General features: G+C 45.4%; 1 protein-coding gene across 7 annotated transcripts in view; it reads left to right on the forward strand.

Moving 5' to 3' along the window:
- The window catches only part of ULK1 (unc-51 like autophagy activating kinase 1), an 84,563-nt gene that overhangs the window by 30,655 nt on the left and 34,117 nt on the right, over positions 1-19,791 (forward strand). For all 7 annotated transcript variants that reach the window (XM_074844505.1, XM_074844506.1, XM_074844507.1 and 4 more), the window contains 3 exons: positions 6,550-6,608; positions 10,523-10,605; positions 16,097-16,147. In XM_074844505.1, coding sequence (XP_074700606.1) covers positions 6,550-6,608; positions 10,523-10,605; positions 16,097-16,147 — 193 coding nt within the window. The remainder of the gene's footprint in view (positions 1-6,549; positions 6,609-10,522; positions 10,606-16,096; positions 16,148-19,791) is intronic.

Below are 19,791 nucleotides of genomic sequence, written 5' to 3' on the forward strand. Positions count from 1 at the left end.
TCAGGGTAACTTTTTCCCTGCTGCTGTAAGAATCTTCCATTCCAGTGCTTTATATTCTGTCCACCAGCTTGCTCTGTATTTAGAGCAAGACTTCATTTCCTTTGCATATTTCTTTTTTTGTAAACAGCCTTACAAAATACACTGAAACTCCTGAATGGCTCCTGTTTACTGGCTGCATCCACTTGTTGTCAGTGTTGGTATCTTTGAGAAGAGAAAATGACTGTTAGGATAAAAGAAAACAAGTATTTATGCATTAAGAAAAAAATCTTGGGGTGGAGAAAACAAGCTTTGACTCTGCATGCATAGGAAAGCCTCGCACTCGTTCTGTCTTGTAACTTGGTGCCTTTTAGTCTCTAAAAGTTTTTTTAGTCTCTTGGTGCCTTTTAGTCTCTAAAAGGCACCTTGATAATTGTACTCATCCAAATGATTTAGTTAGTTAATGTGGTGACTTTATCATAGGTGTTCTTTGCTTAGTAGCTCACACAGCCTTGGGGCATCTGATTTCTTTGAAAAGAATTAGGTGGCTTTTATCATTGGTCACTGAAGCATGTCACAGAAATGTTCTTCTGAAAACATTTGTTCTCATAGTGAAGATTTTTTCACAGAAAATAACACTGAATACCAGTCAGCTTCATTCATCTCAGGCAAGGTTTTGAAAGGGCAGGTGGTCCAAAAACCATCAGCTTTCTGCCTATATGTGTGTCCTCAGGCCCACGCAGAGGTGAGAGCAGTCCTGTATGCCTGTGTCCCTCTGGTTGAGGCATGGCAACACCCTGCCTTGTGGGAGGCAATGAAGGGATATTTTGGTCCCTGCCCAACAGGTCCTGATCCTTGCTTTGCACTTACCTGACTGGATAACTTCTCTTTCCTGTATACATCCAACATCTGTTGGGCCAGGGATGGGGGTCATTTGTTTCTCTATTTTGATTTTTTTCCCATGCCCTTTCCTCTTTTGGGGTTTGTATTTTGAAGCAAAATGCCAGGCCCCATTTGTTACTGCAGTAGCAGCTGTGGATTTGTTTGATCAGAGAGAGGGAGAAGAGCTCAACCCAGATGGTTTTCTGTGCATCATCTATTTGTTTTGACCATGTGTGTCACAAATTGCCTTCTAGCTGCAAGTTTCAGGTGAAAGAAGCCTGTCTAGGGCAGATGCTGGAAAGCTAGTTAAAGGTTAACGGGCTTTATTTCTTTGTTGACATGACTGTTACAGGAATCTGCTGATGGTCACTGAGCAGGCGAGGCGCTATTGTCTACAGGGCTTTTAGGAAAAGAGAGGGGTAGTGGGCAGAGGTGATGGGGAGACCATGAGTAGGAAGGAGTCCTTTTGGGTGGGATACCTACAAATGGGTGGGGAGATAACAGGCTGATTCCACATAGTGCCACCAGCAGACCCAGTGGTACAGGGCAGCCAGGAACTGGATTTCTGGCATTAACCTCTTAGGGTAAATCCTCGCTGTGCCTTCCCTCCCTGGCTGGTAAGGACAGCCCCTCACCTCTGAGATTCCCATGGGAATCTGGAGCACGGTGGCATGAAACATTCTGCATTGGGGTGCTTTAGCTGTTCACTGCATGAGCCAGTTAAACACTTTCATGGAGATGCAAACCAAAAGGACTCCAGTGTTATCTGTAGTGAGGAGGAATGAGCTGTCTAAAAATAAAGTAGGGCTTTGGGGGGCTGGGTTAGATGAGGAAAAGATCAAATGTGTGGAAAGGGTGAGGCAGCTGTCAATCCAGAAAGCGCTTGTAAATCAAGAGAGAGATATGTGTGTGTGCATAAATGTGATTTCTAGCTGTCTCAAAGTTAATTTTAACTGTAGCTGGGTCACCCAAGGCAACTTCCCAGGGCCATTCCTGTCCCTTCCCTGCCTCACTGCACACAGACAAGAAAGAAGCTGCTGATGCTCAGATGTGAACATTTGGTAGGATGGCTGGTGAAGCTGTCTTAAGGAGCTTTTTGTATTTAACATGCCCATAAACAAAACAGTGATACTGCCATAGGGATGAGATTAATGAGATTCATAATCCCAGTAAACAGATTTGCTGAGCACTGTATTAATGTGCAGTTGTTAATTTGCTTTGCCTAATAAGTGGTCTGCACTTGCATCTCTTCATTTCTGTTGCTGAGGACAGGACTTGAACAGTGTGTTTCCTGGTCTTGCTGGCCAGTACTGAGAAGTGCAGTGGCTTTCTCTTGTCCTTACCTGAGCTGAAAAGACTAGGACCCAGTACCCACCATGAGGTAATGCGGGCTGTGTAGACAAGTGACAACCATAAGCAAAACTGGAGGCAGAGAAGAAAAAGATTTACACAAGGTCTAAAATATCTTCCAAAAACAATGTAGTCCTTGTCAGATGGTTTTAAATATGATTAGAATTAAAGTACCTCAATCTTTTTTTTTTTTTATTTTGTGGGGGAGGAATCACACTGATGTTCCTTGCGCTTTCTGTTGTGTGACCCCTTTTTAAAACTGGGCAGCTCTTGGCAGACCCACTGCCAAGCACATGCACTTTGTGTCAGAGCTGTCTCTGGCAGTGGCACAGGTCCACTTGGACAGTCCTGCTAAGGACCATGAAACCTGGTTGTCTGCTGTCTGAGCCTTTGCATAAATCTTCTCCTAGCTGCTTTGTGGACGTGGCACACTGTGTCTGTGGGAGAGTGAGCAAGGGATTAGGGAAGTGACAAGAGAGAGAGGTAATGCAAGTTTTGCTGCCTGGTCTGGCAGCTCTGAAAGACTTAACCTGCCTGTGTATGTTCTTATCCCAGTTAGCTGGTAGGTGAAAAATTAATTTCTAAGCCTGGTGTACCAAGTCCGCTGTTTTATTCTGGGTTAATTCTGCCTGAATAAGAACTAGGATTATGTATCACTTACAACAACTGAGATGTGAAATGGGCCTTGAGGCAGAGTAGGGGAGGGAGGATTTTATACCCAGAATTTGAACTCCTGGTTTATTAGACAGGCTGCTCTTCAGTTCCCAGAGCTGTTCCTCTGGACTGTCCTGTATCAATGGGAACAGGTATTGCTGGCAGCGGTAGGTTATTCTGCTGAGACTGGGTGCAGTGATTGACTTGTTGCTGTAGTCAGGGAGCCATTGGCTTTTGCACCAGTGTTTGTGCGTCTGCTCCTGCTCAGTTGGGAGTAGAGAGGAAAACATTCATGGACAGCTAAAGAAAAATATTTAGGGTTTTTTGTTTGTTTGTTTCTAGTCCTTGTGCTTTCAGGTTCCCCCAGTGTCAGCCACTTAGTTTTGGGAGTCTTAAAATATCAACTGTTAAGACTGCACAAGCAGAAGGTATTTGCAGCAGGTTTTCAAGCTTTTCCCTAAAACTACTCAGTTTTACTCAGAAACATTACTTATTTCTTTTTCCAACATATCTGAATCTCCTGTCTGCACCTCCAAATCCCCATGAATCCCAAAGGAAAGGACTCAAAGAACAGAGCAGATACCATACACCTGCTGCGAGGTGTTGACTAGACAGTGCTGTTCACTGAGGGTGCAAATGTCTCTGGCCCTTTTCTGACTGAGCGCTGGGCTTTTGCATCCAGCCTTTGCCCAAGCACAACAAATCCAGTGCTGAGTGCTTTTGGAAACACCACCCTGCATGCTTTTCGTGTGCAATTCACTTGCAGGCAGCCAGTGCTGAATGGCATTTGGCAGGGTTACGCTGAATGCCTTTGTTGGCTCAACATATTTCCACTGCTGCTCAGGACAAAGTAACAGAGTAGCAGGATTGAATTTGTCCAATTGTCTTTATATATAGAAAGGACAGACAAAAACAGAGCCAGTTACACTAATGCAGCTGCTCCATAGTAACATGAGAGGGGGAGCAAGGGCATGAATTGGCCTGTCTGTGTCTCCTGTTCTTGGGGAAAACTGAGCTGTCCATTCTGCATCCCTGTTTCTGACAGATGGATGCTGCTCTACAGGTAGCAGCTGGCTCTGTGTACCTTGAATGGTCTAGTTGTTAGGTGCCTAAAATGTGCTTTTTCTGGTGTTTTTCTTGGGCAGGATGTATCTGCCTGGAAGGTAGACTTCAAATTAAGTCCTTAGCTTCCTAGAAGAAGGAATTCAAATAGCATTTTTAGTGTCTTACAAACATTTCTGCATTTTTTTTCCCATGATTCTCAGAGAAGCACTATTTATTGAAAGAAGAGGTGAGCAAAGTGTCTGAAGGTACCAGTGTTTTATGAAATGGATGCTAACAGCAGGACAGCAGTGGGCGTGTTACTGCGAACCTGGGAACCCGCTGCTAGGAGCGGAACTGTGTGACTCCGTTGATTAATAATGAAGTTATGTGAAGATGCAGGTGGTTTTACCAAATCAGTGGTGATCCACAGTTGTCTGTGCTGGCCACTCACTAAAGTGACTCTATTCCCCAGCAGGCAGCTACCTATATCAAGAGACCAGCGTTGAACTGTGGGCTCTTGGGGACAGCCCTAGTGAGGAAGCGTGGTCTGGGTGGGTGGGAGCCTGACACCCTGGGTATAGTCCTTACAGATCAAGTGGGCATTGCACTGGGACAGCAGAACGTGGAGAAACAGTATCCCTACAGGGATATCTCTCTAATATGTACAAAGAGGAGGGGAACTTTATTGAGGATTTTCTTTCTATCCAAGCTAGCGCTTAGAAACCCTCTCTAATGAACTGGGCTTTGCATGCGTGCTGCTTTTAATATACTCTGTCTTTATTGCCAGGAAAATTTCTGACAAACAGTGTTTGAAATAGATCAGAGCTTCATTGTGTTTGTGAAACAATTGAGTTGTTGCCACAGGAAATGAACAGAGCAAACAGCCAAGGCTTGTATCTCTCTGATGTGAGCAAGCACTTTGCTTCCCTGCAGTGGAGTTCTGTTCCTCCTTGTACATGAGGTCTGTCAGGCATATTTTTCATCGTGCAGAGTGTTGTGGCCAAGCCATTTGGTGTAGCGTGTATGCTTGCCTCGTTAAAGTTTGCCAGATATTAAGAACCTAATTACAGGGCAAGATCTGCAAGGGGAAAGGTGTAAAATGGAGTTTTGCTGAAACAAATGAAATTGAGTGGCAGTGATTGGAGATTTTGGTGCAGTTTGGCATCTATGTAACAAGGTGCTTTGCTAAATAAAATTCATTTTAGTGGCTTGTGAAGAGAGTATTTTTGCACCTCCTGTTTGGGTCCCTGCTGTGTCTGTGAACAGCAGAGGATATGTTATTGCAGAAAAGAGAACCAGGAAATCTGATTTCCTTCTTTTAGGAATCCAGTAGCTCTTACAGATACAAATTGATAGGAGAGCTGTGAAGCTTGAGTTGCTAAGACTATGCAAGAAATACTGTCCTGATGAGTACTACGTGAATGTATTAGCAGCTTTTGAGACTTTCCCTTTGGTTTCTCTTGAGGTTTTGTACTGAGCATTGTTATCCTTAATTTTCATCTTCAGCCAGATGGAGTAGGTGATGTTGAAACAATATCTTATGTGACTGGTTTTCCAGCCATGCTGTGTTAGTGGTATTTTGATGGCCATCTGCAGATTGGCTTGTCTGATTTGCTGTTTTAAGCATCTTAATTGACCTTAAATGCTTCTAATTTAGAAATGGAAGTAGGTGGAAGGCTGGAGGGTTTTTGAGCCTGCCCTGAACATCGGGAGAAGCTGCCTGTTGCCTCCTCGTTCACACTTTTCCTACACACGCTGCTGCACCAATAATTGATTGCAGATGAATCTCTCTGATCTTCCTTCCCTGTTTATAAGTCTTCATGTCTGTCAGGCCAGCCAGCCTGCTCTGCCTTTAATAAAGAGACTTTGCCTAAGCAGAAAAGCTTGAGACACTAGAGTTAATTTGCTGGCCTGTATTATTCATTGCATAAAAACAAATGGAGAAATTATGTTAGGAGATTTTTATGTGTCTGTGCTTCTATACTGGTGATTTTATTTTTAACCTGAGCTGTAAACCTCTTGTTGTGCCTAGCCCTTTTTTTTGTTTAATCCCATGTCTCAGAATTTGGACTCTTGTTGTCAACATCCCCAGCAGTTGTGTATATTAATGCACAAGTAGGAGCTGTGGCTTGAGACCTTCTGGCTTCCTGGAATTAAAGTAGAAAATCCTAATTCAGTTGCTGTTTCCCCATGTTCCCGGTCTCTTCACAGATCCCTTGCCCATCAACAGGCTCTCTGCCCTTTTTCTAAATGCCCTGCAGCACTAATCCGTGTTCTCAGCGGGATCTGCCATTCATCATTTGGGACTCCTCACGTCTGCAATTATTTAGTCTCCTGGGTGAGGCTATTAGGCCAGCTCAGACCTGAGCATCAGAGCTCTCTGCAGTGAAGCTCAGCTCTTGAAAGGGGAGAGCAGGACAGAACCAGGTCAGGGACAAAAAGGCAGTGGGCTGAAATACTGTATTTTCACTGTCACAGTGCTGGGTTTTCAGTCTAAAGCAAGCTGCAGGTTTTTATTGTCTGTGCTGGTTCAGCAATTGAAAAGTGCCTCTCTGCTCTTAAGAGTAGCTGTGAAATGGAAATGCTAATTCCTTTCCTTCACTGTCAACTGCTTCATGCACTGGTTTTCTTTCTCCTCTACAGGCCAGCAGCCCACAAGATCTTCGCCTCTTCTATGAGAAAAACAAGATGCTGATGCCTAAGTAAGCATTTTTCCAGTGTCGCTGTTCGTATGCACTTGTTTACTCTGCATTTACACCTGTCCTCACATGCTCCTGGCTTGTCACTCAGGGAGGTGACTGTAAAATATTTGGCCCCCTGCCTTCCCCCATTCCTTAAACCAGAAGTGTTGTGGCCCAGAGAAAGTCAGACAGCAGCGGATTGCCAGAGTTGGTGTTCACTCCACAGATACTTCTCTCTTACATTGCAGAAATTCAGAATCCTTAGTGATTTCAAGAGCCAGCTAGTGGTTCTGTCCCACATGTGGCTTCCCTGAGGCTGGGAGCCTTGAGAGTAAATGATGGCAATTCTTGACTCATGCGAGCAGCCAAACTGCAGTCTCTCCTGTAACCTGCCATACCTGACTGCAGATCACATTCCCATTTCTCACGTGTCAAAGCAGCAACTGCTTGTGTCCATCCTGCTAATAGGAGGAAATATTATAACCTCGAAGGAAATGGACACTGCTGCAGTTTCCAAGGGGAAGATAACTGCTTTCTTCCTACCAGGGTGTATGTTACCTAGCTGCTCAGTGCTGTGATTTGTCAGTGTATTTTGGTTTTGTTGCTGTGGTCTTTCCTTTTAATGTCTGAGCTCTTAAAGCCAGAACCTTGTGCCTTCTCTGAAAACATCAGCCTGATGTAGAGACAGGACTGAAGTTCCACATTATACATGCAAAAATTGGAAGGCCTCTTTTAACCAGAAAGTTAGCATCCATTTGGCAGAGCTGCTAATGGAGCCACATATGCAGGAAGCTCACTGAGTTGCTGTGTATGGATTTTTTTTTTTCCTTATTAGTTTAGACAGCTCCAAGAGATAGCAGAAGGAACTGTCAAGAGCTAGAGCTCTTATCAATGACTTGTGCTATGCATTTACTTTCCATTTAAATACTTCATTTTTTGATTTGGGGAGAAGGGATGAATTTCTAGCAGGATTATATGTGGGGCATCTGCATGCTCTCCTGGATTGAACCAGAGGGCATGATGGAGTAAAACACCTAAACAGAACAATTCAAAGCAAAAACACTGCTGCATAGTTGGAACCACGTAGTCTGGGCAGAAACTAGAGCTTCTGTTTCCCCTATACAGCCTAAAACATGGCCGCTCACCTTTGAGGTAGTCCCTCTTACTAGGAGATATTAATCCTTTGTGTTGATCACGCTGCCCTGCTGCTGCTTTGTCTCATGGGGCATGCAGTAGGAGGCAGGCAAGGGGAGAACTGAAACTCAGCTGTAAGAGGAGAGCATGTCTGTTCTTGTAGGAATTAGTCCTTCTCCTTTGTTGTGAGTCCTTTACACAGTCTGCATTTACCGTTTCCACTTATTTCCACTTTTTAGCTACCAAATTCCTCCAAAATTTAGATTCAAGCCCATTGTTTTTTTCATCATAGAAGTGAGATCTGAAGTGGACTTTGTGTAAATGCCAATCCCCTGCTTTTCAAAGTCAGTTTGTCACTTTAACATGAGCTGCAATCTGTGCTATTTCCTGAGCAAACATGAATAAACTGCCTCTGCCATCCCTGCCAACACAGGATGAAACATGAAACCACTCCAGAGAACTCCTTGTCTGAGGGCAGCAGTGCCAGGATTTGGTTTCATTCTCCTTGGGGCTAGGCAGGCTGGCACCCACCTCCCCGGCATCACCATGGAAAACGCTGTGTTTTGGCTTGGGCAAGGGGTGGGGAAAAGAAGCTCGTTCAGTGCTCCCCAGCAGTCTCTGCCTGCCGGGCTGATGCTGTTGCTGACAGGTGAAATGCCATTCTGAGGTGGGGAGCCCATGTCAGTAGGAGAAAGCCCAAAGGCCTCACAGTTTTAATAGCGCTGATCTAAATAGCTAACATTCATTGTGCTGATTTGCATGGCAAAGTACATTCTAGATCATGGGGGAAGGAGGCGGTTTTGTTGCTTGTACTTAAAAAGATGGCCTTGGAAAATAATACTGTAGTATAGCAGAGCTTGACGTTTTAGACATGAGAGATAAGAGCAGGCAAACAGGCTGTTAATCTGCACCGTCTTCAGTCTGTGTTGTGACATCTGAGGTCTACTACTTGACCTGCCTGTTCCTTGGCTTTAAAACCATACAAAAGCTAAAGTCGTGGTTGGGAAATGGACTCGTTCTGGATGAGAGCTTTGTGTGTCATGGATAAATAAATTATGACGATAACGCTGGAGGACTGCAGATCTCCAGCACTAATGCATTTTTCAGGAGACCCTGCTAGCTGTGGTATCTCAGGTTATTCTGTTACTCAGTGTGCTTCTAAGGCACACCTTTTTTGACGAGAGGGTGTTTCTACTTGGCTCAAACTGAGTCTCAGTTTAACTGCATCCCTTCCAGAGTTCTGGTGACCTCCTCCTTTGTTGGCCTGGGAAGGTGCACAAAACCATTCTAGTGTCAGGGGTGGAAAAGCAACTCCTCCAGTACAAACAAGGATGAGGGATGCTTGCCATCATTCTCTGTTCTAGGAATTGCTGGGCTCAAATGCCTGCACCAGCGAGGCCTAGGGATTCACAGAAAAAGAACTGGGTAGTACTGAAACCTATAAATACATACCTTGCTTCACATCTCTAGTTTCACTGAACAGGAGTCTGTTAGTGCTAGCTAGCACCTCTTCCCCCTGCTATTTTTGTCCTAGCTTCTCCCTTTTTTTTTCTTTTTTTTTTTTTTAAACCCCGCCTGTGGCAGGGGTAGAGTTGGTGGAAATGGTGTCAGAAGGGTTGTTTCTCCCGGCATCGGTCTGGCTTGGCTTCGGGGTGGTGAGTGATGCCAGCCCAGCAAAGTGGAGCCCTGCCCAAGCAAGCCACGTGCTGTGCTACTGAGCAGGCTGGGGCTCCACACAGTTAAAATTACTGTGCTGAGCACACATGCTGTTACCTTAGCTGACCCATGCATGGGGAGAGGGGAAAGCCTGGCAGACCGTGGGGGCCATGCTGGGCACAGCCCTGATAAACAGAGGCAATACTGAAAGGAGTTGGAGCCACCTACACTTAATGTGGAGAGCTTTGCTCTGGCTGCAGGCAGGGCCCAGCTGCTACAGCCCCTAAGAATGCTTCTGGTTGCGGAGGAAAGTCAGCAGAGCTGAATCCACTTATGCAAGAGCTGAACTCTGCTTTCCCTGCCTTAATCCGTTCCTTTATTCCCTGCTTCTTGCAATCTACTGGGGTCATGAAGAGCTGCCCTGGCCTCTCCCCCATCTGCTTGTGGGGTGAGGGAGAGTGCAATGATTTACTAGCTCTTGTGTGCTGAAATGGCCATTGAAAAGAATATTTTCTTCCTAGCTATACTGGAAAGTGGGGTAATAGCTGCACTAATTTTAGCTTGCTCGGGTGGCAGTTGCTTACCATCTTAGTGGCCTTTGATTAATAAATGCTGTATATCAAGGAAGCAAATAGACAAAGGTTACTCTCTAGTCTTATATAAGCTGCACTGAAAAACAAATGCCTTAATAAAATGGTAGTAATTGGTGATACATTTCACCACCAGTGTCTTAATTGGAAGCTTCCCCTTGGTAACTGCTTCATTTTAATGACCTACTTATTCCCATTAGAGCAAGTAGCAGAGATTTTATTTATGTGCAAAATATTGCATGTTGAATGATTTAACTGAGAACCAGAGGGATGACATTGGCACCGCTGTGGAAGGGAATGATCTGCAGGCACTCATGGGAGAGGCTACTAAAACTAGATTAGCTGTAGCCTTAACAATGACAATGGGGAGTAAAATCCAAGCAGAGATGCAAATAGAGATGTGTCTGTTCAGCTTCTCTCCAGTGAGCTCTTCTTATGTTGCTAGCCCAGCAGGCACAAAGTGAGTTTGCATTTGCAGGTTGCCTTCCTGAATATGTAAAAGCAGTTTAAGTAGACTGCAAGTCTCTCTTATTTTGCTTTTGTTTTCAATTCTAGCATCCCCAGGGAGACATCAAGCCACCTGAGGCAGCTGCTGCTGGGCCTTTTGCAGCGTAATCATAAGGACCGCATGGATTTTGGTAAGATCTCCTTCCAGTTTTAGTTATGCTGCCTGTCTGTGTCATCTTTTGTGCCATGGCACTGCACAAACCTCTGTACTTTTGGCTGGTGCTAAGAGAAGCATCCAGACACCTGGATTTCACCTGTGCCTGGAAGACTGCATAATCTTGGGGGTTTTAGTATATGTGCTGGAAAGGTCAGTGCTGATTCCAGTACAGTTTTATAAACCCAGAGATTTGTCACACCTTCAGCAAATGTTTCTGTGGTGGGTTGACCCTTCACTGATTACCATCACGGACAAAACAGACTTGACTTGGGGACAAAATTAAGTTAATTTTTTACTAATGAAATCAGAGTAGGCTAATGAGAAATAAAACCAAATCTTAAAAACACCTTCCCTTCACCCCTCCTTTCTTCTCAGGCTTACCTCTACTCCTGATTTTCTCTACCTCCTCCCCGCAGCGGTGCAGGGGGATGGGGAATGGGGGTTGCAGTCAGTTCATCACCCATTGCTTCTGCCGTTCCTTCCTCTTCAGGGGGAGGACTCCCCACACTCTTCCCCTGCTCCACAAACTTCTCCAATGTGAGTCCTTCCCATGGCCTGCAGCTCTTCATGAACTGCTCCAGCGTGGGTCCCCCACGGGGTCACAAGTCCTGCCAGCAAACCTGCTCCACCGTGGGCTCTTCTTTCCACGGGTCCACAGGTCCTGCCAGGAGCCTGCTCTAGTGGAGGCTTTCCACGGGGTCACAGCCTCCTTCAGGCATCCCCCTGCTCCAGTGTGAGGTTCTTCCCCGGCTGCAGGTGGAGATCTGCTCCCCCGTGGGCCTCCCTGGGTGCAGGGCACAGCTGCCTCACCATGGGCTGCACCATGGGCTGCAGGGGAGTCTCTGCTCAGGCACCTGGAGCACCTTCTGTCCTCCTTCTTCTCTGACCTTGGTGTCTGCAGAGTTGTTTCCCTCACATATTCTCATTCTTCTCTCTAGCTGCAATTGCTGTTGCACATCTTTTTTTTTTTTTTCTCCCCTTTTTAAATACATTATCCCAGAGGTGCTCCCACTGTCACTGATGGGCTCAGCCTTGGCCAGTGGTGGGTCCATCTTGGAGCCGGCTAGCATTGGCTCCATTGTCCATAGGGGAAGCTTCTAGCAGCTTCTCACAGAATCCAGCCCTGTAATCTCCCCCATACCAAAACCTTGCCACACAAACCCAATATAGCTGCTTACCTGGACTCCCTTTCCTGGCTTCTGCTTTTATAATATCTCTGAACTTCTATTGTGTTAAATATGCTACCAGGTGGAACATGTATCTTGTGCATCATGTCTTTCTCTGTCATAGTTCCTTCCCAAAGCTGCAAGCTGCACCCGTTTAATGAACAGTTCAGTCAATACACTCGGTTTCTCAGGGTCTGCAGTAATAATCTGAGCCAGGAGACTGTAGCTGCTTGCAGTCCCTTCCTTCCTCCAGGTTTCTGTGAAAGGATGCCTTGGGTTCTCATCAGGGCTCAAGCTGGCAGTCTCGTGGCTCTCCCTGTAGACCTGTGTCTCAGTCTCCTGACTTGGCTGGCATGAAGGTTTCCTTTGTGCCAGACGGTTCTGGCTTTGATATCCTCTTTCAGATGTGTCTAGTTGAGCCAAAAGGTCTGAAGAACCTCTAGTAAAGCCATGCCCTAGAGGAAAGCAGGCAGAGGTGGAACCTTTCCTAGAGCTCCTGAAAGGACCAGTTCATCTAAATGCAACTCTGTGGTCTTTCCCTGCCCCCCCACCTCTCCCTTCCCATTGGGCAAAGATAGTCTAGACCTGTCTCAGCTAAAAATCAGGAGATGAATACTCTCTCTCACCAAGAAAGTTGGTCCTGGTGGTGTCTCCTCCAAGTGTAGAGGAGAACGGCAGGGAGCAGCTTTGCTTCCATGGACCAGAGCTGCTGGTGGAAGGGGTAGGTTTGCCCCTCAGCCTCTGAGTTGGAATAAGGTTTGGTGCTGGGCAAGCCTGCTCAAGTGGTTTTCCTGAAACAAGGCTGTGGGGCCAAAGCCCACAGGTTTGTGTTAAGTATCAGGCAGTATCACAGCAGGTCATAGAGCTTTCTGCTTTTTGCACAGACATTACTTTTTTTTACCTAAAAATAAAGTGCATTGCTGTGTGTTTTCGGGATATTGCTTTTTAGTCAGACTTGGGGTAAAAGGGTTTGATATTTCTGTCTTTTGGGGGCTGGTTTTCCGTTGGTTTTTTGTTGTTTATCTGCTCAGATGATTGTTTCCTGCTTAGCAGCATCTGTGAGTTGATGAGAAATTGTTTTGCAGCCTCTGTTATTCTTTTGGATTAGAGATACCAGAAAAGACTTTCTGGAGACAGTGTCACCTGGGTGAAGCAAGCATGTGGATTAACTGAGGCTGATCATAATTATCCACTGCTGAATGTAAAGGACTGGTTACTGGGGTGCAGAAGTGAGAAAACAAGCCTTTTGAGAAGGGAGCTGTTGAAGCTACTGACAGACTGGCTTGGATATAAGCACCTCTCAGTATTATTCCCTGCAGATCTTCTATCTGGGCTGTGGATCTCTACCTCTTCTAACATGCTACTGTGCATTTCAAAAGAAAGTATCTTTGAGGTTTGTGTTTCTCTGCTGTCAGAAATGGAGTCTGGTAAACCTTTTTAGCACCCTATAAGCTGTTTTTGTACCTCTTGGGAGCAGACTGCATGAGTCAATGTCTAACACTTGGAAATTTGAGATAATAGACTTTGATTTCACTCAGGACAACAGTTACAGCACATCTTGCTGCACTGAGATTGTAGCCTGCCTTTAATGACATGCAGGATCCTTTTTCTCTACAAATTGGCACATCAATTGTAAATGTAATTGTTTCTCAGGGAGGGTTTGTGAATATACTCTGTACAGAAGCCTATATTTGAGATATTTCTTGTGCTTTATAGAAGGCAGATCTCAATGGCTGTGTGGCATCCCATGCTATATTCTAATTTCTCCTGTCAGAGACAAAAGCAAGTACCAGAGACATGATTTATTTAGACTGATACACTTTCTCAGCGTCCAGTTATATTCTTGGTCTCATCCACCTATGCCTCCTGACCTCCAACTCTCTGCCAAAGCATCTGAGGTTCCTCCCTGCTTGTGACACAACTGTTTTCCTTTCCCTGCTGTCTGCTGGTGCTGTCTTCAGCTCCTCTATGTTCCTGAGGGCTCAGAGACTCTCTGACCTACACCTACTGAATGGACCCTTCTTCCTTTCCTTAGAGTGCCAGCTCAGAAGATCTCCAGATGATGCCCCTTGCCAAAATAGTAGCAATACTTACATGAGAGCACTTCCCTGTGCCCAAGTACTGTCATGTTTTCAGCTGCTGTTTGTAGCCAACTGTGCACAAACTGTTAAGTCCCACAGCTCCAGATCCTGTCTGAAGCAGATCTTTCCGTTCCCTTAGACGCCTCCCAGTAGACAAGTGCTTTGTCCTCCTGCTGCTAAATGTAACCATAGGCTGCTCTGTTCACCTACACTATTTATAAAAGGTCTACTTTGGCTGATGGTCAGTGCCTTTGTTCTCTGCTCCTTTACCCTCCTGTGCTCTGTAAGGTGATGATCCATGTGTGGTGCTGGGTCAGGGATGATTCCTGAGCTGCCATCCCCAGAGGAGTGGAGTGTCCTGCTGCTCCTTCTTCCCTGAGGCCCTCTGTAGTCTGCCTGGAGATGTGGGCATTGCCCTCCATGGAGCTCCCTCAGAGTTTAGCTGATTGACACAACAGCAACACATAGGTTTGAAACTGTCTCAGCTGTTCTTCTACCAGGAACTGATGGTACTTGCAATCTCAAGATTATCTAGAGGAAAGCCAGAAGGGTTTCAAGTTGCAAGTTTCCTGCTGATGATTACAAGCAGGGTTGTTTAAATTTTGTTTTGTGAGTACAACTAATAAGCAGTTTGGAGCGGGGAGGGGGAAAAGTGAAAGAAATCATCATTTCCACCCCCTCAGTTAAATCAGCTCAGCTGAGGGATGGGACCCTCTAGAGGAGCAGGCTGAAGAAGAAGCAAGAAACTCCAGCAGCTGAGTAGCTGTAGCAGGATATGGATGTTCTCCATCCACAGCAGATCTAATCTGTGAGATTACAGTTTTCCGTGCCAGAGACTTCCATCACTTCTGTTGTGCTAAGACCAGTGCACTGTGACACGGCAGTGGCAAGGAGGGGCTGGAGAAAGAGGGATTGTTTGAGTTTAAAAAGCAGACAAACAAAAAACCCAGTTGCTACTTTCTGGAAAGCTCACTGGCCAAAGAGGAGCTGTTTACAGAAAGCAGAAGTTTGTAAACCTTGAGTGTTGCAACAGGAAATCCATGCTGGGAAAACAAGTTGAACTGCCTGCAGTTAGCCAAATAATCAGTGTTAATCCATGACTAATGCTCCTGAAAGGCTGAGTTGCTGATTGTGATAGGAGAGGACTCTGGCATCAGAGACGAAGGAGTCAGGAGGGGTGGCTACTTGTGAGGACAGGCAAACATGTAGAGGGTCTCCAGCAAGCCAGGACAGAAGCTTTCTTGACCTGGATCTGTAGAATATCCTTCCATAATGAGTGAAGAAAGGAGCAGTTGTGTCTGGTGTGAAAGCAAGGGAGTTCTGGGCTGTTATTCTGTGGTGGCCTTTTAAAAAATGCATTTCTGCCTTCAGTGTGTGATGGAAGATCACTTGGTGGAAGTCCTTTTGTCTATCATTCCTCTTCTGTTGAACGAGTGGCAGTGCAGTGTGATAAATGTAGCTCCCCTGGATCCCTACAGTTAGGGTGACATGTCATCCTGATCAGCCAGGGACTTTGTCTTTTAGTGCTACTTTGTGCCTTAGGATTTCTGTCTTCTTGCTGATAGGAGCTTTTGATGCACATGCACAGACATGGCCTACGGCCACACTATCTGGCCCTCAATAGCTGATTCCTGTTTCTACAAGTGTAAGAGCTGTTGCAAGACAGAGGAACATTAACAATTTAGTGTATTCTGCCCAGCACAGCCTAGGGTTGTAGCTTGCAGCAAAACCTTAATAAGTTCTTTAATGCCCTGTGGGGAAGGAAAATCCATTAGCTCTGGTGGTGAGTCCCATGGTACAATCCCTCATGTCTTTTGGCCACGCTTTTGGCAAAGCCCTTCCTCCCCCCCCCCCCCCCCCCCACCTTCTTCATTCCTGTAGTTGCCCCAGCTGATTTCCCTTCTCCACCCCCCCAGGTGATTTTGCAGAGATGGCTGTTAGCAGAGGAGCCACTTTTTAAATTTTATTTTCATACTTACATAGCAATCCCAGAATCCAAATAATTTCCCATCCTTTTTTTATGAATAGGTTCTGCATCCAGTCCCCAGTCTACATTCTTGACCACTACTATATGCAACCACAGTCGGTCAACTTCCATGGTTAACTGGATTGCATGGAAAAATCACTGTAAAATACTGTAACTTGCTATGTTTTAACTTCTTTGTAAACTTCTTACAGTCATTTCCTTTCACTGAATCATTGTTCTTGTTTGTTTCAGATGAATTTTTCCATCACCCGTTCTTGGATGCAAGTGCCTCTATGAAAAAATGTAAGTGTTGCATTTTTATTACAACTCTTTTTAAACCATGACGTGACTTCCTTTGCTGCTAGTTCAAAAGGAAATAAAAAGGCTGCTTTATGTTTTCTTAGCTATTTAGGCAGGGATTCAGCGTCTATTACTGTGTCATGTCCAGATTTTACCATCAAAATATATTTAATTTTGCTGAGTTATCTTCAAAGAGAGGATTAGGTGGCTATTTAGAAATCTAAACTAGAAGTAAATGTATCTTTGAAATGTATTCAGCTGCTTTATATGAAGTGGCCAGGGGGGATGCTTGTAGGTAAACAGGATTATGCAGCATGATCTTGCTTTTCACCCACATCTGTAGGACAATTCAGGATAGTGAATGGTGGAAACTGGCACTCATGTCCCTGCTTGCCAGGTGGTACCTTAGGTTGGCTGTGCCAAGTGGCAGTCTCTGGTTACCAAATCCTGTTTCAACATTTACCTCCAAGTTCTTGATAAATCTTCTTTTAGAAGGGTTAAATTGGGCGCTCTGTGAGAACTGACCAAAACAAAGATTTCCATTGAAAGTTCTTTCTTTCCTCTTTTGATTCAAAACTTCTGAAAATGTCCAACCACGTGCGCTGTGATTCAGAGGGTTTTTTTTCAGTGAAGAACAATTCAGAATTGCTTCTAGTGTATGGGATATAATAGTTCTCTGTCCAGGAGACTTGATTTAGTGGAATTGTGTGTGGTTGTCATCTTCTGGAAGGATCCTCCTCGACCTTTAATCTCTCCAGTAAATGATGGAGCCAATAATTTTCATCAGCGACTGATTTGGGCTGCCCAATGCAAGGGCTGGGAGTTTTGGAGGAAGCATGTCCAATGCTTTCTGAACATGGAGCCCCTCTTGGATGTATGCTGTGGGTGGACATGCCTTGTCTGATGTCCACATCACTCCTGACAGTCTCTTGCTTTCCTGGTTCCAGAGCAGGACTTCTCGGTTGTTCCTGATACAGATTTTAACTGTGTACTTAGGTGACCATCCTGTGGGCAAGAAAAGACGCTTCTGGTTTAGGGGAGCTCGCAAGCCAGCCAGGCCCCTATCTCCATCTGCACCAGCAAGATGTGGGATGAGTCCTGTAAAACAGGGCTGGTCTGCAGGCAGGAAAGGACTCTGCCTGTGTAGGACTGCTCCTAAGCCAGCTCAGCTCTCAGCACCTGCTATACCACTGCCGTGTGGGAGAAGCCCCCCAAAGTCTGATCTCCCTGTGGGCAGAGGACTCCCCCCTCGGGATGTTCTTGCATGCCCACCAGCTCATCTCTTACCTCCAGCGGTTCCATTGCTTCGTTGGCCAGGGGAGCAGAAAACCCCCTGCAAACATGAGAGGGTTCTTCTGACTTGGCCTCAGTTTCCAATTTCTGCGCATTTACTGTGCAGAAATCAGAGGCACCGTTATGAACAGGGGACTGTAGGACCTTTGCCCCCGGCTGCACCAAAGTTAATGGTGTGGGGTCAAGGCCCAATAAAAAGAACACCTTTGCAGGCAGGTAAGGACTATATGAACTCCAGACTTCTCTGCTGCCCTTCTGGTCCTCACCTCCAGGCATATGTCCAAAGCCTGGAGCCCTCTCCAGGCAAGAGAGACCACTACTGGTTTTGAAAAGATAAGGGGAGAAGTATCTCCCCATTGCTGAAGGTCTTCAAGTTGTTGTGCACAGAAATCTGCTAGTGAAGAAGATGGTTCTTGCAGTCTGCTGTGGAGGTCTCTGCTACTGCCAGATGGCAGTGATGGATGAAGACCTCTGGGAAGTGCAGTGAAGAGCGTGGATGAGAAAGGCTGCATGTCGGAATGGTGGTCCTTTTGATTTCTGAATAGGTGAGAGAAGAGCCAGTGTGTCAGCAAAGGTCTGGCTTATGGTGATCTCAATAAGAAAAACTCACCTTAGATGTATGGAATGCTGCTTAACACAGTAGTGTGCCTAACATTTGCGCAGTTTTAGCTGAAGTATATGACTTAGCAAGGTTGCAGTTGCTTAGGGGCTAGCTCCCTGGCTTTGCACGCAGAACTAAGATGAGTCCAAACACTCATTGTGCTACTTCATCTCAACATGTGGCTCAGCATCATGAGTGTAGGAAGTATGAAAGAGAAGAGATATGGCTGCATCTGAATCGTGATAGTCGTGCTCAAACTGAATTAGAATCCTCGGGCCTGCAGGGGAGAACTGGGGAGGAGGAACAGTGTGCTCTTGTGTGTTTGTTCTCCGTGGGAGCTGATAATTGGGCTACACTGATTTTGGTTGCAGCAGGACTAAGTCATTCACATTTGAGTGTGCAGGTTTCTCTTAGGAGAGTTTGTTGGATCATCTGTACCAGCATCTGTGTTTTGGAGTAGTAGCTGTTGTGTACTGAACGCACCGAGACCTTGGCTAAGCTCAGGGACCCACTGTGCAGCCTTTGCCTAAAGGACCGTCCAGCTCCGAGGCGCCTGCACTGCAGATGTGGGCAACCGTACATCCATTCAGGTCCCAAACCAATTTTAAAGTGAAACACTTCCTTTCTGTAGGAGAACATTTTGCAGTCTGAGCAGAGCACTGTGGTCTCTGTACCCCTGAGGGCAAATCTGCCTTTGGGTGGCAAGGGCAGAACGGGAGAGCTGCCACCCCCATGCAGAGCTGAGCACATCACCCAGGCTCCTGAACCCTGTCGGGGCTGGGCCAGAGCTGATCACACGGGGGTGAAAAACAAAGTGAGAGCCATGGGCTGTTCATTTTGTGTGGATATGTGTTAGTACACCATCTCATGGAATTCTAAAGAAATTTTTTTTTAATCTAATGTAATTTTGGAATTCTGGAAAATTGGGGAATCCTGAAATGTGGATAATTCTGAAGTTGCTAAGGCAGGGGCTCTCCTTCATTTAAATAAATCTGTGTGGTTTTAATGACACTTCAGCAAAACAAACATTTCTGTTAAAAATCTTTAAATACGACATTTCTGACAAGCTCATCCTCTTCACTGTGGTTTTGAGGGATGGTTGTTCTCATGTCCCTCCTCTCATCTCACTCCTTTAGTGAAGCAAGGACTTAAGTCTGCTGCCATCCAGGGTGTACCGCAAAGCTCTGTTTGCCACAGGCTTTAGCCTGGAGAGTGGGTTCAGGGCCTTGGCCTTTGTTAACTAAAACACATACTTTATTTTTTGTTTGTTTATTTACATTTTATATTGTGGGTTTTGTACCTGTGATTAAGCATGTGCTTTAGATGTGTAAAAGTTTTTATTAATAAAGTCTTCAAAATACTGTGTCTAGTCAGAATGTCGTCCGTCTGTAGCCAGGTCTGATCAGCATATGGTATGGGGCAGTGTGTTACAGTAATAATGCATGAGAAGGCATAATTAGATGCTTGTGCAAGTCTTCTCTCAGTAAACATTGTAATTGGTACCCATGCAGAATATTTTGGAGGATTTTTGCTCCTGCCTTTAATGAATGCTAAGCTGGTACCTCCTTTACTCTGAGTTAAGAGAGCATGAAATGTGAGCGGTTATGGTTCAGAAGTGTACAGGTAGTTCAGTGTCTGGAATATCTGACTTTTACCATCTTTATAATCTTATTGTACATAAACCATGTAAAACTAACAAAAAATCACCATGACTTCTGCATATAAAAGATTTTAATGGTGTAAATTTCTAAAC

This window comes from Strix aluco, chromosome 18 (assembly GCF_031877795.1).
Source record: "Strix aluco isolate bStrAlu1 chromosome 18, bStrAlu1.hap1, whole genome shotgun sequence".
Lineage (NCBI taxonomy): Eukaryota > Metazoa > Chordata > Aves > Strigiformes > Strigidae > Strix > Strix aluco.